The following is a 25,056-nucleotide window of genomic DNA, read 5'->3' as shown; positions in this document are numbered from 1 at the left end:
CTCATTTCTACAGTGTTCTGTAAGGTTTGAATTGCATTGATAACGTTCATATTTATTCACATTGGCATTTTGATGATAGACCTTTTCTCCCCTCTTTGTAGTGTCAAATCAACAGTGCCTTGGCCTCCTTTCATACTGCTTTGGAACTTGCAACTGATCAGAGAGAGATTCAGCATGTCTGCCTATATGAAATTGGTATATAATGATACTAATATCATTTCTTCTTTCTACTATGTTTAACAACTGCTACTAATATTAATAGTACACAGTATATTAAGAACCTTGCATTTTCCTTATAAGGGAGCAATGTAATAACTTTTGATCTTTTCCTAGTGAAATTGCCCTTTTCATTGTTTACAGTTCATTAGTATATCATGCCTCATAATCCATTGGTGCACAAATGTTCTTTGAATATATGCTCATATCTATTGCTAGCCTGTACACCACTTAAGTTAAAATTATAATGTTCAGCTATAGCTTTGATTGTGTTTTCCAAGTACATACGTACACAGCATTAGGAGAATAAAAATAAACCTCACACACTCCAGTTCTGAAATTATATTTTATTCATTTATGGGACATAGACTATTTTGCATACAATTAGAATTATAGATGTTTTATTTAAAAGGAGGTATACTGATACATTCTTCATCAAGTGTTTCAAAGTATAACAACTTAGATGTTTTGTGAAGGCCTTCAGGTAGACATAATGCAGTGAAGGACAACATGTTACAAGGGCCTTGTGTGATGCACAAGGATTGGGACTCATTCAAGCATGGAAATTTACTTGTTTAAGTTTTATTTAGCTGTGTTTATACCATGTATACTCCATTTCTTTTCTCTACTCAAAAATGTTTTTCTTGTTTCTACAGGCTGGTGTAGCATGATAGAAATGAATTTCAAGGATGCCTTTGAATCCTTTGAACGTCTTAAAAATGAGTCAAGATGGTCCCAGTGCTATTATGCCTATTTAACAGCAGGGAAGTATCACTACATAACTAATCGTATGGATGAATGCATGCATGCATGCTTACTCTGGTATATGTTACCAGCATATTTCAGCAAGAAAACTTACCCACAGATTTATAAATCACAACAAAAGCAACTGTAGCAAATTGTGTGTACCTCTTTCTGTTTTCTGTTAGACAAAACGTGAGCTTGGCATGTTGCTCCAGGTGTGGGATGACTTGTATCATTTATAAGGAGCCTGGCATTTTCTAGGTCCTGTACTAAGATTAAAGGTAATACAGGACCTGCTTGCACTCTAAGAAACTTGACATGAAAAGGCTGGTGAAGGAAGACAGAAGTAAATCTAGGCACTAATTCTTAATAAAGTTATTATACAAATAAATAGCCATGGAGAAAGCATGCAGTCCTAAATGGAGGTGGATGGGGAGATTAAATGTAGTGGCCCGGGCAGGCAGTTGTCTTAAGATAACTGGGCAAACTCTTTTTTACTTCATTATAGTGTGTCAAGGAGCCACTGGTGATGTAAATGATGCACAGAATGTTTTCAAGGAAGTTCAGAAGCTCTTTAAAAGAAAAAACAATCAAATCGAGCAGTTCTCAGTAAAAAAGGTTAGTAACATAAGCTCCAGCTAGTATCATACTATGCCTGTGGTTTTGCTAGCACGGTCATGCACACAATGTGGTTCTTGTGCTTCTAAAAATAACCCAAAATGACTAGAACAATTAGTTTCTCGTCAGAGTAAGTCAGTACAGTTTGCAAAAGGGAGCTGCACTGGCCTGCCCTGATCTGGAAACTAGTGTTATGCCAATTTTTGAGGTTATTTTTAGAAGTGTGAAGGGCCTGTTGCACAAGTAGTCACTCCTTTGAGCACAACAGATCCAGCAGAAGTGGAGCAGTCATTTCCATTGAGCACTGCTTTTACGATGCTGACAATTATGATTTAAAAATAATGGCCATCTGTAGTACCTCTCTGAAACATTCAGTATTGAACAACACTGCTTGGACAGCAACATTATTTCCCACTGTGGCCTTTTCAAACCAGTAGGTACAATACTGGGCAATAGCTCAAGTGTTTCCAGATGGGAGGAGTTTTGTTGCGTGAAGCAAATGATTTAACAGTTGGTGTACCACGGGACTGCACAAACTGTCCTTTCCTGACAAATATATTTTTTCCTGCTCCCCAACAATTGTGATTCTTACAATGCACAGAAGAGTTGGCAAGGGGAAGAAGAAAGTGGTAACCAGGACAGGAGGTGTGGCAGATACAGACTGTGCTGTTCTTTGTTTTTACTTCCTCCTCACATTGGTTCTAAGAGGGAGGCAATTGATTTTGCTATGGAGGTGAGTGGGGCCCCTCTGGCAAATGAAGGGTCTGGATCCAAGGACACCTTTGTCACAGTCTGAATGCTCTTGCTTGACTTCCCAGTATTTGCATAAGCAATGCAGATTTCACTGCAGACACAAGTACTGCTATGAGCTTGCAGGCTTTGAGGCTCTTTGTTATAAAATTCTTACATAATTCACACAGGGAAATTTCTTGAACTCTAAATCCACAATATTTGCATTCTATTTGCATGAATAGGAAAGGACAGTTGGCTGTAGATCTCCAGTGCGTATATCTAAGGTTGAAAATTTTTGTCTGTGCATTCATTGCATAGTGCATGATTGCACACAAACAGCTTTCTACACAGAAACTTTATAATGTCTGGAGCAGCCCTCAAGTTGCCTCGTTCTTTCTACCAGTGAGCTTGGGTAGTTCAGTGCCTATAACTTTGAAATGGAGCCACCTCAAAATAGGTTGTGGTTTGTGCATATTTAGGGGACTTCTTCAGTATGCAGTAGCATCTTTTTTATTTACTTGTAAGTCTTGTGAGCTTCTAGGAGGACATGGAAATAAGACAAAAGAGGAATCAATCATATCATTGTGTGTAGTGGGAACTTCTGAGTTTATATTGAATGCCAGAGACAGGAACTTCTGCCTTTGCTGCTGCCTTTTGTCTGAGGAAGAGATGATAGGCTTCTGTCCATTCATAATTTTACTACACTCCTTGATTTTCCTTTTCTCTGATTTCCTCCTTGGTAATGGAAAAATAAAGGGTCTAAGGAAACTGGAAAACTGTGAGTCTAGAAATTATGTCTGCAGTTAAGCCTTAAAACATTGAATGCGTTATGGTTTTCTTCTGATGAGGATTAGTGTCTGCTTTTTTGGTAGAGGGAAAATACATGCTCCTTACACTTTACTTGTTCTCTGGTTCCAGCTACGAGTACATAGCAATCATTTACTTAGTTTCAGGGCTGCTGCTCAGTCCTAGTGCTGAGCCCTTTAGTACTGTGCAAGAAGTTAAAAGCAAAAGTGAACTGTAAAGGGCATTGTCCTCAGTGAGTCCCACACCTCTACAAGGTTGCTGCTCCAGGCTGGTTGTAGCCCTGAACAGGAGCATGGTGTTGCAGGACCCCACAAGTAACAGTCTTTCAAGACTGCTGCTCTTCATGATGATTTTTTTACAAGTGTTGCAGTTTCCCCAGGTGTATAATTCTAAAGTCTGTATTTACATGATTATGTTGAAAACAATTGTCCTTGACTTAGATTGGAAAGAAAATAACAATTTTTACTATTTGCAGGCAGATAGATTTAGGAAGCAGAAACCAACCAAACAGCTCTGTGTACTGGCATCCATTGAAGTACTGTATTTATGGAAAGCTCTTCCAAACTGTTCCTTTACCAACCTACAGCACATGAGTCAAGGTATGAGATGCGACTTCTGTCTTGCTTTTTTGTACCCATTGCTATTTTTTCCATAAGAGAGTTCATTTTCCCATCACTTTTTTATCAGCAATGCTAGCAGTTTGTGCCAATTTGAAAGCAAAAACTGGCTCATTCATCTAATGACTGGCATGCTATAAGCTCCTGTGTTTAAAATAATAAACACTAGAATAATAACTATAAATCAGACTGAAGTTTTGAAGTCCTGCTCTACTGCTATCTTTTTGAAAATATATTTGGCAGTTTCTTAAGTCAAAATGGTGGAAGTATATGCTGCAAATAATTGGAAGGCAGGGTAGTAGCACTTTTTATCCATATGTTGACTAGAAAGAAATAGAAAAAGACAGGCAAATCAGGGGTGGGTTTAAAACTATCTTGTTGACTTTCTGATAGCCCTACTTGATTTTGAGAATCATAGTTCTAATATGGTGGATGGGGAGCATTAGAATATCTAACTTAGAAACCAGGCATTTCAATCTATTACTTTCTTTTTGTCCTAATAAAGCTTGCCAAGAAGTGGATGATTCTGCTGTTCTTGGTTTGAAAAACTTGCTGCTTGGTGCCATACATAAATGTTTAGGAAATGCTGAGGATGCTGTTCAGGTAGGAGTAGAACAAAAAAAAAATCTTCATATCTTTTTAAGAGCAAGTTTTGTGAAATAGCAAGGAAATGTTCTTTGTGTACTGGTGGTGCTGCAAATGGGCATTCAGAGTTATGTGAACAAAATTATTAGAGCGGGGGTAAGAAATGTTTAATCCTCAAGATGTTTTGCCTGCAACTCCCATCAGTCCTAGCCAACATAACAAATGGTGAGGGCTAATGGGAACGCTCCGTCAAAGTACTTTAGCAGCTGCACTGGCTCCAGTTCTTTTTCCAAGCTCAATTCAAAGTTAATATTGACATTTAACACTTGGGACCAGAGTATCTAAAGGAATAATCTCTTGTAATTATCTGTCTGAACCCTTAAATCACCTTTGGAGCTCCTTGTCCAGGCTCCTTCACCAAAGAAAGTTATGTAGGGGTACGGCTACGAGAGAGAGAACCTTTTCTGTTGTGGTACCCTGTTTATGAAATACTAACCCCACATGGTTCCTGTGACAGGCATTTTTTTGGTATCTTTCTCTTTTCCCAGGCATTTAAGAGATGTAATCGTAGTTGTTTATGGTTGCTTGAATGATTCCTGTGCTGCATTGTATTGTATTGTGGTCTTCTAAATATCTGTATAGTATTTTTATTTTGTCAATGACATTTTAGGTACTTAACTGTTTGTACTGTGCCCAGAGAACATTGGTTATTAGGTGGAAAAAATGTCTCATAGCTTCTCAGACAGTGTTCTAGAATTTGAAATTCCGCTGCATTCTTTAGCCTGCTTCCCAGTACCATGAAATCCTCTGAAGAAACAGTGGATAGACTTGGCTGCCAGGCAGTTTCTGGTAGTAGAACCTTCTCTCTTTCCCTTGCCCTCCTCCTCTGATGGGAAGTTGAAATTCTGGAGAAATCTCTTGTGAGCGTGATTGCTCTCTCTTTTTTTCTAAGCAGTACAGGATGCTTCAAAGGAAGGGAAATATCTGAATAGACTAGACCAGTGGTTTTCAGCCTTTCCACAGCCGGTGACTGGTGAAAACAGGAAAACTGCCTCAGGGACCACTGAGGTAGAAACAAAAAATACCATGCATATAATACAGTATTCTGTGTATTAGTTTCCAAACACAATACCAAAATAATGAAAATTCTCCAAAACAGCCAGCGACTGAACAACAAAAAATGCCAACAAAAGAACAAAATACAGAAATCGGTGCAGTGCAGCTCCCAGCTGGCTTTCCTTGAGCTATCTCTCCCCTCCCTGCTCCCCCCACCCCCAGCAGCACTGGCACAGTCTCCATGAACACGATGCCAGCTGAGGAGGAAGTGGTGGAGCACACAGTCCCATGCTGGTCCTTGGTGAGCGGGATACACCCTCCCCCCACAGACTCGCAGGACATCTTCCGCAGACCAGTGCTTATCCATGGACCAGTAGTTGAAAACCACTGGACTTAGACCACTCTGGAAGACACTACCCTAATTCATTCTTATTGTATAGGATCATTATTCTCAATATACTTTCGATTTGATGCATCAATCTGTTTAGAAAGCTGGCAAAGTAAGAAGTTTCACAGCTGGAGATTGCTGCAAACTCTAACGAGAAATGTAGTGCCTATTGAAAAGATTTGTTTTGTTCATGGAAACATTGCTGTGTGATTTAATTTGTGCTAGCTATTGTAACTCTTTAAATTTGGTTTTTACATTTTATATTATAATTTTATGTTGTATGAATTGCTGTCTGTGGTCTATATTATATTTTATTGTATTTAATGTACTGTTGTAAACTGCCCAGAGAGCTTTTACAGAAATAAAAGTATAGAAATAAAATTAATGGGAATGATAATAATTTTCTTTTCTTTTGCAGTTCTTTCAGCAAGCCCTTAAAGATGAATTGTGCCGCCAAAACAATTTGTATATTCAGCCATATGCATGCTATGAACTTGGTTGTCTTTTATTAGAAGAACCACAGGTAACATTGTAGATGGTTTTGCTTGGGCTTTGGGGTTAGGTGCTGCTTACTGCTTAATATAGAACCATAATATAGTTGCAAGTGAGTTGGAAGTACGCTTTTCTTTTCCTGCCCACTGCTTTTGTGCTAGTTTGCTTATAGAGCCCACGCCTGTATCCTGAGGCTTGTGTTAAGCTCAGCTTCGCAATGTAATGCTTTTATAATGCAAGTAACAATTTCTCCAGTATGACTTCTGACTGTGTGGTTACTCAAGGTCCTATTTGCCATTCTCTTTTTCAGCAAGTGTAGATAAATCATATATTGAAATTATTGGATCAAATGTATCCACACTTCATTAGTTGGAATATCCCATTTAAACAGCAATATGAAATCAAAATCCATCTCATAATTGTTCAGCATCATGGGTGCAATGTTGTAATATCTGTTACATGATGTGTAGGGTGTTCACATGATATTGTGAGATCAACTTGAATAAACTGTGGTTGGTAGTAGTGTACTATATTAACTATACTGAATTATGTAATTTTTAAGGCCCAATTTAAAATGTTAATTGGTCAAGCAATAAAAAGTTATGCAGTTTGCATGCTGTAGACAATTTAGATGGAGTTGATGGTACCTATGCATGCAGTGTTAGGGTGTCAGTATACTCCAAGTTGATGGTCTGCTAATGCTGCAGGTAGAGGATTATTGGGTAACATTAATCAAGTATGCCCTTCTGGAATAAACTCATTTAGGTGTTAATGCTTACTATTGCTCCTAAACCAGGTATTAGGTGGTTACAAGTGTGGCTTAGGTTCTTTATTGCTGGCATTCATCCTATCTAAGGAGAGAAACAGAGCTGTGGTTATTACATTGCATTTGTATCTTTCCTTATTTATTTATAAATTTATATCCTGCCTTTTTTCTTACAAAGAACTCAAAGCAGCTGTGAAAGTTTGTGACTGGCCCAAAGTCACCCAATTGGGTTCATAGCTGAGTGGGGATTAGAACCCAGGTTGCCTGGGTCCCAGTTTCCCACTCTTACACCACCACACTGGGGGTGTCTCTCTTTTTTTTCCCTCTTGCAAGGAGCCGAAAGTGGTTTACAAACTACATTTTTATCCTCAGAACAAACACCCTGTGAGGTAGGTCAGGTTGTGCATCTGTGACCGAACCAGTGAGCATTATAGTTGCATGGGGACTAGAACCTGGACCTTCCAGGTCCTCAATTCAATGCTCTAACCATTACACCACACTTAGTGCCTATGAACTGTGGTAAGGGTATATAAATCTGGTCAGAATCTAAAGATTTACATAAACATTGAAGATATTCATACTCTTCCCCCTCCATCAGTTCCTGCTTTTCTCTTTCATGCCATATTTAAAGCAACCGTCTTAAAATAGCTTTTAATTAATGCTCTTCAGGGATGAATCTAGGGAATGGTCTTATTGCTATCCAGCAAGTTTATGGAAAGGCAGCACAAGTGTGTTCTACACACACACACACACACACACACGCACGCAGAAAACACTGCCACATAGATGAAGAATTTCTCACTCACTTTTGATTCCTCTGTAAAGAAGAGAGAACCCCTAAAACTCATCAGGCGTGTGGGCAACAGTTGCAAAGCTGAGCTCTCTAGAATATTTTAAGGGTGTGCTTTGGGAATATTATTTGGAGTAAGGGAAGGATCACATGCTTTGCATGTGGAAAGTGCAAGTTCAGTCTGGGGTATTTTCAAGTACAGCTGGAAAAGATTTCTGTCTGAAACTGGAGATTTTTTTTATCTACTTAGTATAAATAATCTTTAGAAATGAGTGCTAAAAATCAATGTTTCTGTCAAAATATGAATGCTGCAGCATGTTTGCATTTTGTTTTAAATTGGTTTAAGCATTGGATAAATGGGACAAAATCCTTGTATCATTGGCTACAATTCTTCTCTCATCATAAACTTGAACCTCATCTTTCTGATATAACATGGATCATTTTCTGATCTTTTTGTAGCTCATTAATGTGTTCACAGATTTTTTCATCTTTTATTTGAAAGCTGTTGTTATCAAAAGGGTCAAATTCCAATATTTTGAGTTAGAAGACATTTCCAGAGCAATACTCCACAGTAAAACTAGCTAGCTACATTCTGGCAGTAAATATTTTCCTAGTTGTGTTCATGTTAGCAGAACCTGAATTCTTATTTGACCATTAATAAAAGTATTTTTATTATTAATTTTAAAAGTATTTTTGCCAATGCATACAAATTTTAAATGGTACTTTGCTTCTTTCTGCAGACTGTACCAAGAGGCAAAACCTTACTGCTGCAAGCAAAGGTAACATTCAAAATGAGCATTTTATTTTTATGTAAGAAAGGACTTTCTTTTCATTGTAGGAAGCCTGCAGAGAATGTTGGTATTGTAAGCAGGCGGTATGGGAAGTGAAGGGAAACTTGTAATCACATCATTACTATCCCATGTTGCTTCCCCTTGTTCACTACACTATTAAAAAAACAACTCTACAGTGATGTTTTCTTGTCTACACATGCATAAAATTGTGCCCTAAATATTTTGTACCATCCTTTATAAGTCTTGTCCTCCATGGTTTTGGTAATGTGGGTCAGGTTGATAAAAATTATGTTTTTCCTTGCAGGAGGAATTCACTGGGTATGATTTTGAGAACAGACTGCATGTCCGCATACATGCAGCGTTAGCCTCTCTGAGAGAAGTGGTCCCCCAGTGATGGACAGGAATCCTCAACTCTTCCTTTCGTACAGTTTGAGTTGTCAGGAAGACCAGCTTGTCTCCAGAGAAACCACCTGTGCCAGAGACCCTTTCCACAACTTGTGGAGCTGGTGACTGGAAAACACGGCAGTCCCCTAAATTCTATAAGGATATAGTTAACCAGAAAGGTGAAGTGATCTTGGGTTCAGTCTGGTGGTAACTTCTCCTGCACAAGCTCTATTTATATAAGTAGAAACTAGGAGTCATACTTAAGTCTTACCCCTGTGGTTCTGTAAGGCTTGTGCTGGAGAACTGCCCCTCCCGTAGAAGTCCTTTTGTTCTAATGCTTTTTGGGATGTGTATTTTATTATGTTTGTTTTTAGCTAACCCGACCTTATTAGGCTGTGATTGTGCAAATGAACCTAATAAGCACATTTTGATTTCCTATAATTATATCACCTCAGTTTCTGCAGATAGATTTATTTGTTCTTTTGTAGAGGGGAACCACCTGTTTATTTGGCATAGTTCTGTGTAATTAATTGTTTCAAACTGTACATAGGCAGAAACAGATATAATTTTATTCCAGAGCCAACAACAACAGAGCTAGAAAGAAACAAGCCTGGCAGACTTGCAGCACAACAAATCTGCTCAAGTTTTCCTTGATCATTCAGCCATGTAAATAACAAAACCAACCCCTGTTAAATTGTGAGAATATTTAGAAATTTTCTTCTATTTTTCAGCCAAATGTTTATTTTTAAATTCTTACTTTCTGTGTTCAATTATCTGTTAAATAGCACTGTGGTCTAATAGTCTTGCCATGGCAAGGCCTTTACAAATTACCCCTCATGTTGCTAAAATTTATGTTAGATAGAACAAGACTTTTGTGGCATTCCGAGCCTGTGGCACCACTTACCTTTATTCCAGTTTTAGAGCTTTTAAAGTAATGTAACAATCTACAATTGCACTCTTTCTGATTTTTAAGATGGTCACACATTATCTTAGTGTTATTTTTTAATGGGTATGGGTTTTTTTTTAAAAAAAAAATTGAATAGCACCTCTTCCTAAATACCTGGCAGTTATATAACTCTGTGAAGCTGGAGTAGTTTACTTTTATTTCGGAGTGGTAATGCCTTACTTTCACTTCCACTAGTTATCGTTCTAAAACTATCTATCTAAATTTGCAAAATGCTGTTATCTTGCTGCACTTCACCCAAATTGATCGGCTTCAGTGTGCTCATGGCAAATCTTTGATCCTGATTCAAAGCTCAGTAGGTTTCCAGAGGACAAGTGGGTTTATATACAAGTGGCAGGGGAATCATTGCTCATTCACTTCAAGCATTGAGTAATACTCCGTATGGCATAGTACATATAGAGCATTCCCCAAATTGAATAGGCCCATTCCTTGGGCTGCCACACATGCGCTGGAACTACTGAGTGCACACTGGAGCTGTGACAGGTAGGCTGCCTCTCTTTACTGTCATGCTAAAAAGCACTTCATGGTTGCTCAGTCTCTAATGTTCTAACAAGAGGTTGACCATCAGGATGTAGATGACAGCTTTAATCCTATAGTCACAGGTTGGGTTATATGATGGTAGTGTTCCCCCACTGGAAGGAGCCACTAGCAGAATGGAATTCCCCTTCCCTTGTGCGTGCTCTTGGTTTGATCTAGAGCACAAGTAGACAGGAGCAGAGGACCAGGGGAATCTGTTGCATACTTGGACTTCCACATGTATAGGAATTAGATCCAGTTCTGTATGCCACGAATACATTTGTTCAGACTTGACTGTCACACTGAGCCTTGATTTTCTTGTTTTGGGGAGTTCCATTTTTAAATTGGCAAGTTCCTGATTTTTGTTGCATTTTACAGATGCAGTGTTTGCTGTCATGTCAGCATGCATATGTTAAAAGAACACAGAATGTGCAATAACTGATTTTGGTCTTTGTGTTCAGTGATCTGTTGGAAAACTTGCAGTGTATGTTCACTCTGTGTAAACCAGAAGTTGTAAAAGAAGAATGGGGTAAGATACCAGTAATAGCAATGCTAGAGCATGCCTGCATTTTCCTTGCATCAGGATGGTTCCTTCCCTAGCTGGCAACCCAGGAAACCAGTGGGCACAGAACAGCAGCAGTAGCTGAATTCTTGTGTATCCATGGACACAAGATACTCTGAGTGTAGATTACAAGGGGCATCCATCTTGCATCTGAAAAATGTAGCCAACTCTAGCAAGGGAATTAATCCTTAGAGGGCAGAAATGTTTTATACTGTGTAGAATTCAATTTTGATTACTAATGGTGAAGTACAGGTAGACAAAATGTACTTGAATTATTTTTCTGCTACAGTCCCTTATTGGTGCAAGCAGTTGTACCCCTCTGCATTTTAGACAGAAACTGCTAATGCTAAACCAGGCAGGCAGCATAGACTGGAGTAGAGAAAAGCTATTTTAAATACATGTGGGCCAGCTTAAAAGACTTATTGATTGTGCACAAATAAATGTGTGAGCAAGGCTGCTAAAGTTAAAAAAATCTTCTACTGTAATTTGGGTCCATAGGAGGGACTCTTCAGAAATATGTATAGATAAAGCTGTAGTGACATGATCTTGGGCCTTTTCCCATCAGTAGGTCTGTTCTGAGATGCATTGCTTTTGCGAGCAAAATAACCTCACCTTGTAGATTGACAATGGCTCAAAAACCACATGCATCCATGTATTCCCCCCACTCTCTGCCCTCTCATGCACACCTCATAGAAGTAATCTCTATATTGCAATTATCAAAGATTTTTATATTAGATTATGCCAGTGATGAGAACAATCTCAACTGTACTTTATGTAATCAGAATATGTTTTTCTACTTTATACCTCGGAGGCATGGTCTAATAGCAATAATAATTACATTCTCATTTCCATTGGTTAATGTATACATACATAAGTATGTATCTTAAAATTACCAGGTCAAGTATATTTTTGTTGTTGTTGATACCTTTTTATTGCATTATAACTTCAAGTGAATAACTGGGATTTTTACATGTCACTTTAGATTGTTTACTGTAGTGTGCTATAAACATTAATTTACAGAACTTGTACTTTTTATATTTCTGCTGAGCACAGTTTATTACAATATTTGGGTTTTCCCCCTTCTTTGTAGTTACCCTTTAGTTCCTTTAGTTTCCTAATGACAAGTATGCAAAGTTTTTGAGGATACCTGGTTGTTGATCGAAGTGAACTGTGTATCCTCTGATGTTATGCAGGAGTCTCTCTCAAACGTTTTTGTCCAGTGCAGCTGCAGGGACTTTGAATCTGATCAGAGCAGGGACTAGGAGGTTCTTAACCTTTTCTTGATCATTATTTCTTCCTCATGATACTGTTGTTTTGTTCTCATGGGAAGCAATAGCTGGCTTTGGGTCTGATTTAGTTCCCCCTCCATGGGTGGGAAAAGAGGGAGAGAGGATTTAGTACTCCTACGCTGATCAGAACTGGAGCCCCATTCTGTATTTGCATTAAAATAAAAACGACTATTGGAAACATACTCCTTGTGTTAGACCTAGTTCACACCAAGGTAGTATACCTCTGTCTGGTTGGTACTACTTTAGTCTACAGGTGAGGGCTAACATGATTGAATGCTTCAAACTTAAAACAAATTTCTTTACATGGAAAACTTGATACCTAATTTTCTAAGTGCAGGCCAAATGTTTGTTTATGTCCTTGACAAGAACTAGGCCCCAGTATTCTTGGCTGCAACTATATCTGTTCTTTCATTCCAGTGTACAAAATACACATGGTGGTCTCAGTTAAGAATGACACATATCATTTAAATTGCTGTTTTCTCCCAAAATCCACAACCTTGAGGGGTTTAACATTTCACTGTAGTCTCTCTGATATATACTGTAGGGTAGGGATGGGCAGCTGCAGGAGGTTGGGAGTTCTTTCCGTGCCCCCTCTTATTTTTCCCCTGCTCAGCAGTTTGCTGCCAAAATGCAGTGGCATACTATATCAGTGGCCCTAAAAGCGTTAAATATTGGGCCCTGCTGAAACTGTCAAATTTATTTTGCATACAAACTAAATTTGAATCTTTTAGCACTCCATTGTTTAGTACTCAAAATTGCTGCTGCTGATTTTGGCAGTGTGGCAGGAGGGCAGATCTACTCTAGGGGAACGCAGCTTTTTAAATGTGTCATTCATAATGGGCTGCTGTGTGTATTTTGCATTTGCATATAGATGTCCAGTTCAGTCTATGAATCAGCTTTCAGTTATGGCTCAGATGAGAGTATTTCATCTATATTCAAAAGAGTTTCATTCTCTTTGTTTTCCATGCAAACGTTTGTACTTTGTTCATTCTAAAACGTGTTCAGTTTTTCTCTGGCACAAACACTGTTCTGCCACCAGTTTGCAATGTTTTGTTTCTTATTCTCTCCACATTTGTTCTTAAATAAAATCTATGCTACTTTGTTCTGACTTGGTGTCTTCATTTAAGAATACCATCCTGACATATCCTGTAATTACTTGTGCATCTGTGCATTAGGAAGGTTGTTCAATCAAACATGTAGAAAGGGTTTTTTGTTTTTGTTTTGTTTTGTTTTTTTGTACTCTGCAAATACATCAACAGAAGCTAGTGCCACAGATGAATAATATTTACAGAGCCATTTCATGTTCTTGGGGGAGCGTCCCAGGACCCATAGAATATAGTGTATTCTCTCTCATAAGTCCATCAACATTGCTACAACCTTGAGAGAGGGGGAGTTAGAGATCAGATTGTTCCCCATGGTCCTACCCCTTCCCCTCACAGGTGCTGTGAAAAGCATGGGTGTGGCTGCTGTTCTGACACTGCAGTGGGTTGGCAAGGACAGAGTCCAGGATCCTAAGCCTCTGCATTGCCCCTCTTGTACACAGGGTAGGTCGGCTAGATGAGCAGTTTTCAGTTCTGCCCTCCTCCCAGTCTTGATTTCTGCTAGCAGGACATAGGACAATCCGGGAATAGGTAGGATGGTGCCCATAAGCTCCATTGTGCTTCCAGACTTTTTCTTGGCACCCACCAAGATGTTCTACCATTCCCAACATTTTTTAATTAATAATTTTTCTTATTGGTGGCTAGGATTGTTGTGAAATAGATTTCTGTTGGTGTTAAACTGTGGATTCAACTCAGTTGTTTAGTGTGCTGCGGCTCAGGCCTCACCTCTGTCTTTTCAGTCTTTGAGCGGCTTTATTTGTCCTTTGCCATGCCTCTTATGGCAGCCATTTTGTGGTGGTACCCACAAATTTCTCAAATTGCCCAAAGTAGGGCAAAGGTCACCTGTCTCTATAATAGATTAACACCTCTCATATTGAGCGCATTTTGAGCAGCACTCCCTTAGGATAGCACTCTTAAATTTTAAAAGTCCTGAGTATAAAAAAGTAATAGCATTTGTGCATTAACAGTGTTTAAATCAAGAGTATTTTGGAGTAGTCTTCCTGAGTGCAAAGAAAGTATTCTGGCTTATGGACAGCATTGGATTCTGTTGAAGAATTTTGGGCTCTGCATTTGTGACTCACAAAGTTCAGGAAAAGCACTCCTCCATCTGGAGTGCTAGACTCTTGCCAAGCAAGGCAGATCTCCCTTGACAGAACATGGTGGATAAATTTTTTGTGTGGTTGATATCTATGTTTGACCTAGAGAAGAGTTTTCCTTTGTATATGAATAGGGTGGGATGCAACAACCCTGTCCCAGATAGTCTGTGATGAGGTCTGAGGTGGGATTCTAAGTGCTTTTCTGATTATGGGGAGGAGTCTGAGTGTGTCCCTCTTAATGTGTTGGCCTTCATGCACTCTGGTCAGGAGGAGGACATTGGAGACAGTGCTTGAATGGCTGTAGATGACCTTAGAAAATAGATCCTTTCCAACTTAGGTAGGATGTAATCCTATGCATGTTTAGACAAGAAAATCCTACAATTCCCAGACCAGTCTTGGTGGTTGAGGCATGATAGAAGTTGTAGGGCTTTTTCAGCCTAAATATGCCTAGAATTTTTCACCCTTAATGAACTGAGAAAATTAAAACACTAGTATGCAGAAGGAATTTGAGACTTTATACATTTCAAGTAGGGAAGAGACAGTTTGTATGCAATGCTAGAAGTACTTCAGTTAAGTCCATTGAAGTGAATGGGGCTTTAGTTGGAGTACTTATAGTTTGCTTGGATGGAGGCAAATCCTTCAAATAATGATTGACTGCCCCCTGTCTCACATAGAGTGATTAATTTTTATGCTGGTAAAGTACAAAGCCAGGTTTCTTAAGTCATGGAATCAATGATCTACTGGAACCAATTAGCCTTTGTTCATTTAAACTGTGTTCAGTGGGTCTACTATGTTTGGATTCAGTCCTATGCATTTACTGGGTCTGAGTAAAATGCTCAAAGTGATTTGCACCTCTGATATTAATGAGGGAAGAAAAATGTTCCTGTCACTTTAACCATCTGTAGAAACAGTCCACAGAAATGTGTGTGCATGAACAAATGCGTATCTGTGTATGAACACTGTTTATAGAGCAATTCTAAATTACATGCAGGCAGGATACAAAATTTTTGATAAATTTAGGCGAAACGTATATTATTAACATCCGTGGTTCTTTTCACCCAGTGCACATCTCTTGCACTATTTAAATCTTCATATTTGAAACGTGTACTGTGCCGTAAAATCTCCCCAGTCGCATGTTACCCTCTGCGTACAACCTAGGACTGGTTGCAAAAGGAGAGGCGTATCTTTTCTGACACTTGGGTAAGCCCGTCTTGTGTGGAACAGCTCTTGTTCCTTTACTGTATACCTTTACCTGGAAGAGAATTGGCCGGGAAGGGCTAGATGGCCGCGGTGTGGACCGATGCTCCGGAAGACACGCGCACAGGCGAGCAGGGTATGTCAGCGATGACCGCGCCATCTCGTGCTGCCGGCCAAGTCGGGGTCCACGCGGCCCTTTGTGACCTCACAAATGCGTGCGCTCCAGCCCGCCCACCAGGAGCTCCTTGACATAAAAGGCCCGCCGGGCGCCCTCCCGCCTCCAGAGGAGGCTCCGGCAAGGGGCGAAGAGGAAGCGCTCGCGCCGCGACAGGCGAAAGACTGACAAGAAAGGTCGGCGGCGTTTCCAGCATGCTGGCGACTGAGAGGCGCTCGGGGGTCGCCCTGTGGCGCACGCGGGCCGCGGGAGGGGCCGCCCCTGGGCGTCTGGAGGGGCGGGTGGGCAAGAGTGCTGGGTTCTGCAGAGAGGGAGCAGCGGCTTGGGAAGTCACCGAGCGGCCGGTGGGGCATGGAGCTCGCGCTGCTGCGCGCGGACGACGCGGGGCCGGGCATGGATGGGGAGCCGTTTCGTAGCCGCCAAGCGCCTCGGAGGAGAGCTCCCTCACGCGGTGCTCACGGGAAAGGCGTTCCTTATCTGCACAGTCCTTAGAAAGCATTGGACAGCAGCCTGGGTTGGCGTAAGGCGGGGATAGTATCCTATCCAGTGTAGTACTAGCATCGCTTCGTCAAGTAAAGGTGGAGCGAAAATTTGGTCGAAGCGTGCAATCCCCAGGGATAACCTACTGGGCAAGGGCCAGAACAAAATATGTCCACCTGCTTTTCTTTCCTACCCTTTCTACCGCCCTCTTGTCTCTCTTCCTGCTCAGGAGGCTGCCAGAGAAGGCACCGCTTGCCCTGCCTGGCCAAGAGGTCTGAACAGTAGGTTTGCAAGGGCTTACGAAACTGAGCAGAGGCCATATTTTAACTAGCCATATTCTATCTATGCTTGCCTGTATTTATTTGTTACACTTATAAAGAAGCCCAGGACAGTGTACACAAGCTTCCTTCCCTCCATTTTATCCTCATATGAACTCTGTAAGGTGGGTTAGGGTGAGAGTTAGTAACTGGTCAAGTGGGGATGAGAACCCTGATTTCCTGAAATGCAGGCCTTCAGTCTAACCATTATACTATACTGGCTTGTCTACCAGGTGCTTGAAAAAACAATTTGAAATATACTTTTAAAGGATTGCTCCTAGGAAGAGTTATGTCAGGAATTCAAAACAAGACTAGTAAATCATAAAAGCACATAGCTGTATTTCTGAAACTTGAGCACAGCCTATGCTCATCCTGAAAAATTTAGTTCCCACATAAACACTAAATAGGGTTAAACAAGTAATTTGTAAAAGTCAGTGGGACAGTGACAGTAGGAAGACTAAGATCTCCCCTCTTAGTCAATGGCATTGTGCCCAACCTGGAGCCCTGTAGAAGTTGAGAACTTCAACTCCCATTACCCTTAGTCAGCACAGCCAGTGGCCAGGAGTGCTGGGAGTGTGTAATGGCAGGGCCCCGGGTGGAGAAGGCTTGATGAATGGCAGCACAGTAAAAAATATCTGTCCTAGCCATGTTTACTTGCAAAGAAGTCCTAGTCTGTTTGCCAGAATTTGTTCTTTATGTAGACATAGGATTCTGGCCTAAACAATGAAACATTGGCTTTGAGACTGTGAAAAAGCCTTCTGCTTAATGTGCAAACTAATCAGGTATCTGATAAGTGGCTTTTAGATGCATCAAAGGTCTCATGCTTGTGTAGAAAGAAAAAAGTCCTGTGTTCCCAGCATTTCCATGCTTAGAGTTGTAGAACCTTTTTCTGCCTAATCGTGCATAGGATGGTAGCCTAAAGCTGTGTGTGGTTAACTTGAATCATGGATATATATGTGTGTTTAGAAACATAAAAACAGAGCGAGTCAGAAGGGGCCTCCCAGCTCACAACATGCCCACCACACGACATTTGCACACACACGCGCACACACACACTGTCTGGAAGCTGGTAGTATAGTGGTATATTTTGAAATATGGTAGTATGCATCTGTTATGGGAGTTAATTACACAAGGCTTTAGGTTACAACTTAAACAGGTGTGATTGTGTATGATATTATACAATATTGTTGCAAGTGTATAAGGCTTCAGCTAAAGATTTCCAGGAGATTATTTTCACAGCACCAGGAAGAAACAGTTTATCTCAAAGTCAGCTAATGGGTCTAGTGGGTGGTCCCTTAAAAAGCAAGCCACTCCAAAACAAATTGCATTACAGCAGAGATAAGTCGCAATAATATATGTATGGGAACATCCATACACACTAACTGCTATAAGGATTGCAGCTCACCTTGAGCAACAGAGAAGCCCCTGTGCTTGGACATTGTGACCCCTGCAGAACTGTTAAGTGCTGCCAAGTCATCTGTGATTTATGGTGACCCTATGAAGGAGAGCTCTCCAAAGTGTCCTATCCATGACATCCCTGCTTAGCTGCTCTAAATTCAAGATTACAGCTTATTTTAAGGAGTCAAATCCATCTTATGATTGGGTAACAACACTACTAGAAGATAATGGCAAGACCTCCACTTCTTCAATTTTTGTCAGGTGCTTGGGATGTTTGCTGTTAGTTAAACTGAGCTTTGCAGGCAAAAAAGCCAAATTACTTATTGAGACAATTTACCCTCTTTGGAATTAGCAGCTGATTAAATTGGCCTTTCATACTTGTTCTGCTGCCTCAAATGAACTGATAAAGCAGCCTTCACTAATACGGTGCCTATGGATTTTGGGGGGTGACTTTCAGCATGCCTGACCTTTGGCCATTCTGGGACCAGTGACATGAAGATTTATATATGCAAGGTTTCACTTACCCCTAACCTGCAGCCCTGAAAAAAAGTCTTGTGGGGCCTGTGAATCCATTCTGATCAGGAATGATCCACTTTGAATAGGCTGAATCCTGACCCCTCTCCATTCCAACAAGGGTAGACTGCAGAAATGACAGGATATTTCTTCATACAGTTTCCTTTCCTTCTAGTGGTGAAATTGAAGTTTCATCTTCAATCAACTAAAATGCATACTGCAAAGCCCAGGATGGTGGTTCCTTATGGCCTGAAGACTCTGCTTGAGGGAGTAAGCAGAGCTGTTCTCAAAGCCAGCCCCTCCAACATCACTGAGTTTGCTGCTGTCTATTTCAGGGAGCTGATAATTTTTCGAGAAGGTTTGCATTAACTTTTTTTAATGGTGTTAATGGCACAATCATATTCATCTTTAAGGCAAAAAATGTTCTCCAGTTTCCAGCTAACTGGGGTATGTTGGAATTTCTTGAACTTCTTTCTGGCTAAGCATGCCTAGGATTGACCCTGAGTATTAGTTTATAGAGCAATATATTAGCCTTTGGGTATAGCATTATCACCCCACTGGGTCCAATGAGTAAATTGTTAGCAATAATACCAACATCCCTTTAATGACCTTGTAATAATCTCAATATAGACTAATTGACTTTCTCAACTTTTCTTTCCAGAACATCCTAATTTGGACATTAAAGACCTGGTGAGGGAATTCCATGCCACTAGAGGTATGAAATTTGCAGTTAGAACAAGGATTTATAGGGAAGAACAATTGTGTGTCACCTCTGATTTTTTAAAAAAATATGATTCTGAGCACATGCAGTACCACAGTTTTACTTCCCTTTGATCATACCACTATTGTTGGCACAGGAGTAATATGGAGTTTCTTTTTCTTGCCCTCATAATAAACACAAGTACCTAGGAACAAGGATCATTTTATTGTAGACAATGACCATTTTCAGCAGCAATAATAAGCGATCATTCCATATATATGCCTGGGGCTATAGGCCTGGGACTATCAGCAGCCTGCTGATTATAACATGCTTTTACAAATAAGAGGAAAAAATACTGAACCAAGCTACAGCTGCACAGGTGGGTCTTGGCATGCATATCCCAGACAAGGTGCTGATGTCAGTTTTGCTACTACTTCTGAATTACCTGTCATACTCTGGTCATTTGTAGGCTTCAGGGCTTCCCCAGTGCAGGGAAAGAATGCTTTTTCCAAGGTTACTCATTTTCCCACTGGAAATGTTTGTAGTCTCTTTCTTCCCAGAATGAGTTAAAATGGCAGGGGTGAGGGTAATTTTTCAGCAGAAAAATGGCACTGGAGCGAAGTGACAGAAGTTTCATTTTCTACCATTTTCTTCCACACAGATTGCCACATTATGGTTGTATTTACTTTTAATGGCTCTAAAAAAATAGGCAATGTCATATTCCCTTTCCAAACAAAGGATCTACCCAGGCCTTGCCTTCTTATAGCAGGCAGAGACCTTTTTCAGCCACTACTGCTGCTTTTTTTACTTTTACTCGTATGTTTAAACCTGTGTTACAAATGTTTCTTCTTCCAGGTTTCATCTGCTTTATTTGTATCACCTTTATTGAGATTATTTTCAAATCCTTGTTTGTTATGTGTTTTCATTGTTTTGGGTATATTTGTTTGTATTATGTATGTCACCTTGACAGCTTTAGCTATAGAGCATTTCATTCATTGCAGCTACAGTGGATTTGGAGAATGTTTTGAACAGAGTAAGACTGCCTCCCCACATGCATGCACACACATAAACCAGTTCTTTGATAGGTGCACTTTTATTCATAAAGGTTAAGGAAGAATTGTGTAGAGAAGCTTGTTCAGTTTTTTAAAAATCTGATGCTTGTGGTAGGTTTAGATGAAGCCTAGAAATCTAGTGTTGACTTTTTTAGGAAAATGTAAAAAAAAAATCTTGATTCTCCAAAGAAAAAGCTGGAACGTGGTTAAGATATGTGCCTTCCTGTAATTCCTGGGATACTTCCTGTGTGTTTGCAAGTTGGCTCCTTTGCAGGGCAAAGCCCTCTTCCTTATGCCCAGGGCTGGAGACCAGAATAGGCATGCTTGGGTACCTGTGGAGGATCCACATCCCAGCGGGGTCCTACTGACAAGAGCCCCCTGGACTTGCTCCACCACCTCGCTGTGTGCTTGTTCACCTGCCTCTCACTCTAGGACAGACAGTGGTGATGGTGGGGAGGAGCAGGAGCAGCAGCAGCAGCAGCAGATGGCAGTGGCTACTTGCTCCCTGGTTCTTGTCCTATCAGTCAGTGAAGAGTAGCAGTGATGAGAGCAAGAATGATGCTCAATGGTGGCTGGTGAAAATGACAATAAAATGGTAGACTTATTCATGGAGGGTGGCCCATTGAGGGTGTCTTATCCAAGGGCCCTCAAAAGCCTGGAGCCACTGCTGCCTATGCCACGTGCATTTCTACACCAGGACATAATTGTGGGGCAGATGGGGGAGTGAGTCAAGAGAAGGACAGTGCAGAATTTGCTAGCTTTAGGTAGGTGGCTCAAGGAACCGTGCAGAAGGCTAGGGCTGTCCTGTTTTGGTAGAGGTGGATCTAATCATGGAACAAGGAGTTTACTGCCCCACACCTGTGACCTTGTGCAAGGCTGCATTTCCTTGGGAATGCAGCAACAATCAGACCTCTGCTTTGTATATTTGTACAATTATAAATAATTTTCTTTGGTGGTAAAAGTGAAATCCAAATTATAAATTTAAAGAGAACTTTGAATTTTTTAGAGAACCACCATACATTTTCTTACAGCAGCTGGCTGCTGCCCTAAGTCCAGGAGCTCTTTGTCTGGTGTGGCAGCATCATTTTCAGTATTGCCCACACAGTGATGCACTGAGAATTCCCATGAGCAAAAGACTTTTCAATGCCTAGCAGTCAGACACACTCCCCTGCAATAAAAATGTAGAAAATTGCCTCAACTCAAGCTCTTAACTAGAGGAGCCAGTTGGTGAAGACCCCCTCCCTTTGCAAAGGATTTTTTGCGGTCACTTGTGAGATCTTAGCTGGCTGGATCATTGACTGAGCCAAGCCAGCCAATCAGATTCAGAAAATAGGAGTCACAAAGGAAAAGCGAGTACGTTTGTGAGTGTGTGCATGTTTGCCTTACTAATTGTTGGACCTGATGACCTTTTGACCCCTTCCATTTCTACTATTCTATGATTCTTTCTTCCCTTGAGGAGCCAGCCCAGCACAATTCCTCTTGCTCTATTGGTTAATGTGGATTATAAATTCAATAAATAAATAAATAAACGTTCAGTTAAATAGGGTAGGTGGGAAGGAATGAGTACATTTGTGAATGTAGCTTATAATTGTTTTGTGAGAGTGGAAAGAAGAAAAAGACTTTGGAAAGCCTGGTGTATTGGCTGGGGTCGAAAGAGCTTTATGCCTGGAACCAGGTGCTGTCTTGTTCTGAATTCTCCCTTCTGCTGTACTTTATTACATATAGTTTCACAATATCTCCTGACTTGCTGGACCAATTGGAGGTGCAGGGGGAACTACAGAAAGCTGGGGGCTGGGTACAAGAATGCTGCAGAAGTTCCATTATGTATATTAGTGTTCTGATCATAGCTTTTTGAATGCCTCCCATTGTCAAGTCAGAAGCTGTATGAAAGAGGTCTCAATAATTTGAATAGTTTTTGCTCACCAGCTGGGCACTGTCCAGAAATCTTGGACTACAACTCCCAGCATTCTTGACCATTGCCTATGCTGGCTGGAGAGGGTTGGAGTTGAAATTAACACATCTGGAGGACACCAGGTTAGGGGAGGAACCTTTAACTTACAGGCTTACTATAAAAATCACAGCACTGAGAATTAGCAGAAGATTTACATGGAGCTTCCATCCTGAAATCTTCACACAGAAGATCTATCTTTGTGATAAAAGCAAGGTTGGATCCACACTTATATTTGGCATAGGCACACTGAAATGAATGGAGCTTGAGTTTGGCATGGTTAACTTCAGTCACAGTGAATTCAGTTGGTATAATTTAACCCTTAACTGAGTGCAGTGGGATCACATCCCAGTTCACTGTGTCAAGAATTGCAGCCCAAGTGTGAAAATGGAGTCAGAGAAAGTTGGTGGAGGCACAGTGCTTTTGCAGTGCTACCTTTGTTGACTCCTCACTGTTCAGTCATTTGTCACTGGGACTTGCAAAGGTGAGGACATTTTGCATCAGATGTATGGATCTGTCAGTCTCGTTGTTGCTGCAAAACTCAGATTTTCAGGCTGATGCTTATTCCATCCTATTTCTGCTTAAGTTTGTGAGTTTTTGTTCTTGTTCTTTAAGATACTCTGCACCAAATTCTGCACTTGGGTTTTGTGCATTTTACCCAAATGTATTGGTGCTCTGTTTGTATTTTTCAAACATACACATTTTCTAAGTACTTTTCACTGATTTAACACAGTTTCTCTGTGCATTTTATGTGCACTTTCTACTGATAAGCATATCTTTAGTGCATATTTCCCTCCCAGATTGTGTCGCCAAACTTGGAAAGGTATGGATTTCAGTACGCAGCTCTATTTTGGCTTGCTTCTTGGCTTGGGAGGAGCATATTTTTTCACAGATCTCAACAGGACAAATTTATCACTCAGCCCTAGTCTTAGAATCTCTGGATAAAAATAAATGACATTGCCCAACCTTGCAAGGTTGCAGTGCCTTTAAGGCTGATGCAGTAGAAATGGCTGTCATGCAAAGGATGCTTCCTGTGACTATGGCTAAGTGGCAACCCATTCTGGGCATCTCCTTAGCATGAAGGTTGGGAGGTTTTCTTCTCATAGTCCTGAATGTTCTCAGCATCTTAAGCATTTTAAGGATTTTACCATCTTGTCCACAAGGTTCTCATAAGAGGTCTGGAAGGAGGAAGAAGACAGCTTTAAAGAGAAAGCTTGTTGACTTTCTCTTTCTTCCTTCTTCTGCAGTGGAGGGATGGGCTGAAGGGACAGCTGCAGCGACCCCCGTACCCCGTTCCAAACGGGCTGATGTTGGAGATGCATTTCGATCAGACTTAGATACGACTCCAATTTCTGATGAACCCAAACGGAAGGAGAAATCTACCGACACAGAAGAGGACCAGATAAATGAAGAGCCTCAACGTGAACTGAGCACCAAGACAACCCAATATCCGTCAACTGTTGATGAATTTGTAGAAAAAGCTGGGGACGAAAAGGGAGCTGGTCTCGCCTACGTACCAGCTGATCCAGCCCAGCTAGCAGCACAGATGCTAGGTAACGTTGAAATGATTACTTCTGAGCCTGAATTGAAGGACGTGGCAATATCTGTGCAGACCCTTCCTACGTTGTCTCACAGTGCAGAGAATATTGCAGCTACCCTGGCACCTGCCCCAACCCCTGAACCCATACTGGCAGAAGCAGCTGCTGAAGAAGAAGCAGAACCTGCCCCAGCAGAAGCGGAACCAGAACCTGCCCCTGCAGAAGCAGAACCAGAACCTGCCCCTGCAGAAGCAGAAGCAGAACCTGCCCCTGCAGAAGCAGAACTTGCCCCTACCCCTGCAGAAGCAGAACCAGAACTTGCCCCTGCAGCTTCTGTGCAGTCTGTCCAGGTGGGGTCAGCCACTCAGAGCCAGACCTCCGCTCCTGGGGAGGCCGTTACCTCAGGCAGTCAGGCTGAGCTACCTCCCGCTGACATAGTAGAGCAAACTTCCTCCGTCCCCTTGCAGGAAGAACCACCCCCACCAGCACCACCACCTCCTCCTGATAATGACCCATTGCAGGCTGAACCTTGCCCAAGTGAAATTGAGCTCACGTCAGACATACATATCACACCCATGTGCGATGAAGACCCTGAGGCTGGTGGAGAGCCGCCGCCGCCGCCTTATGTAGAGCAGTTTCCACAGCAGATAGTCATTCCTTTCGTAGACACGGTAGCATGTCTCTTAGATCCGCTAACCACTTCGCTAAATGCAGGCCAGTTTACTAGTATTCTAGATCCATCTGCAGATGATGCAGAATGTGACCCTGACAAGGTGGATACTACCGAGCAACTGAGATCAGCTGACCCAGGTTTTATTATGTCAGGTAAGAAAGTCAAGCTATTTCTGAAACCTGCCTATTCCATGTTGTAATATTGTAGCTCCATAAGTAACAAGTCGCCCCATCTCCTCAGGTGCACTTCCACTGGTGGGAGCCCAGCTGGAACTGGTAGAACAGGGGTGGGTGCCTCGTGGCCCTCCAGAGATTTTGGCCTACAACTCCTGTTGATCCTTGCTGCTGGCTATGTTGGCTAGGGCTGGTGGGAGTTCTAAGCTGAGGCACTTGGAGGGCCACAAGCTGCCCGCTTCAGTGACTGGGCTTATGCCAGGAGAGGGCCTTGAGGACTGGAGCCTTAATTATTTAAATGCAATTATCCATGCCAGTGCTGTGTTGTGGTAAATGATGTGTTGATCTTGTTTTGGTGGAGTTACGGTCACACAGCAC

The 25,056-nt window shown here is 41.3% G+C and overlaps 2 protein-coding genes across 7 annotated transcripts in view; both read left to right on the top strand.

Moving 5' to 3' along the window:
* The window catches only part of TTC39C (tetratricopeptide repeat domain 39C), a 44,131-nt gene extending 30,706 nt beyond the window's left edge, over nt 1-13,425 (top strand). Inside the window, exons 7-14 of the mRNA XM_044424106.1 lie at nt 102-195; nt 873-980; nt 1,469-1,578; nt 3,593-3,716; nt 4,240-4,337; nt 6,182-6,286; nt 8,552-8,590; nt 8,907-13,425. Of these exons, the coding sequence (XP_044280041.1) occupies nt 102-195; nt 873-980; nt 1,469-1,578; nt 3,593-3,716; nt 4,240-4,337; nt 6,182-6,286; nt 8,552-8,590; nt 8,907-8,996 (768 nt within the window). The 3' untranslated portion in view covers nt 8,997-13,425. The remainder of the gene's footprint in view (nt 1-101; nt 196-872; nt 981-1,468; nt 1,579-3,592; nt 3,717-4,239; nt 4,338-6,181; nt 6,287-8,551; nt 8,591-8,906) is intronic.
* Nucleotides 13,426-15,978: 2,553 nt separating this feature from the next.
* The window catches only part of CABYR (calcium binding tyrosine phosphorylation regulated), a 74,494-nt gene continuing 65,416 nt past the window's right edge, over nt 15,979-25,056 (top strand). For 3 of the 6 annotated variants that reach the window (XR_006414087.1, XM_044424127.1, XM_044424125.1), the window contains exons 1-3: nt 16,182-18,952; nt 19,256-19,309; nt 23,542-24,657. Coding sequence is in view for 5 of the 6 variants with exons in the window: in XM_044424127.1 (XP_044280062.1) it covers nt 18,730-18,952; nt 19,256-19,309; nt 23,542-24,657 (1,393 nt within the window). In the remaining variant the exon portion in view is untranslated. Of the gene's footprint in view, nt 16,063-16,181; nt 18,953-19,255; nt 19,310-23,541; nt 24,658-25,056 lie in introns of those variants that run through there. The other 3 variants (XM_044424128.1, XM_044424129.1, XM_044424126.1) reach the window with 3 other exon arrangements.

The sequence above is a fragment of the Varanus komodoensis genome, unplaced genomic scaffold (assembly GCF_004798865.1).
Source record: "Varanus komodoensis strain SLA01 unplaced genomic scaffold, ASM479886v1 scaffold14_1, whole genome shotgun sequence".
NCBI classification, from domain to species: Eukaryota; Metazoa; Chordata; class Lepidosauria; order Squamata; family Varanidae; genus Varanus; species Varanus komodoensis.
The sequence above is the reverse complement of the archived record's forward strand: the minus strand, read 5'-3'. Positions and strand labels throughout refer to the sequence as shown.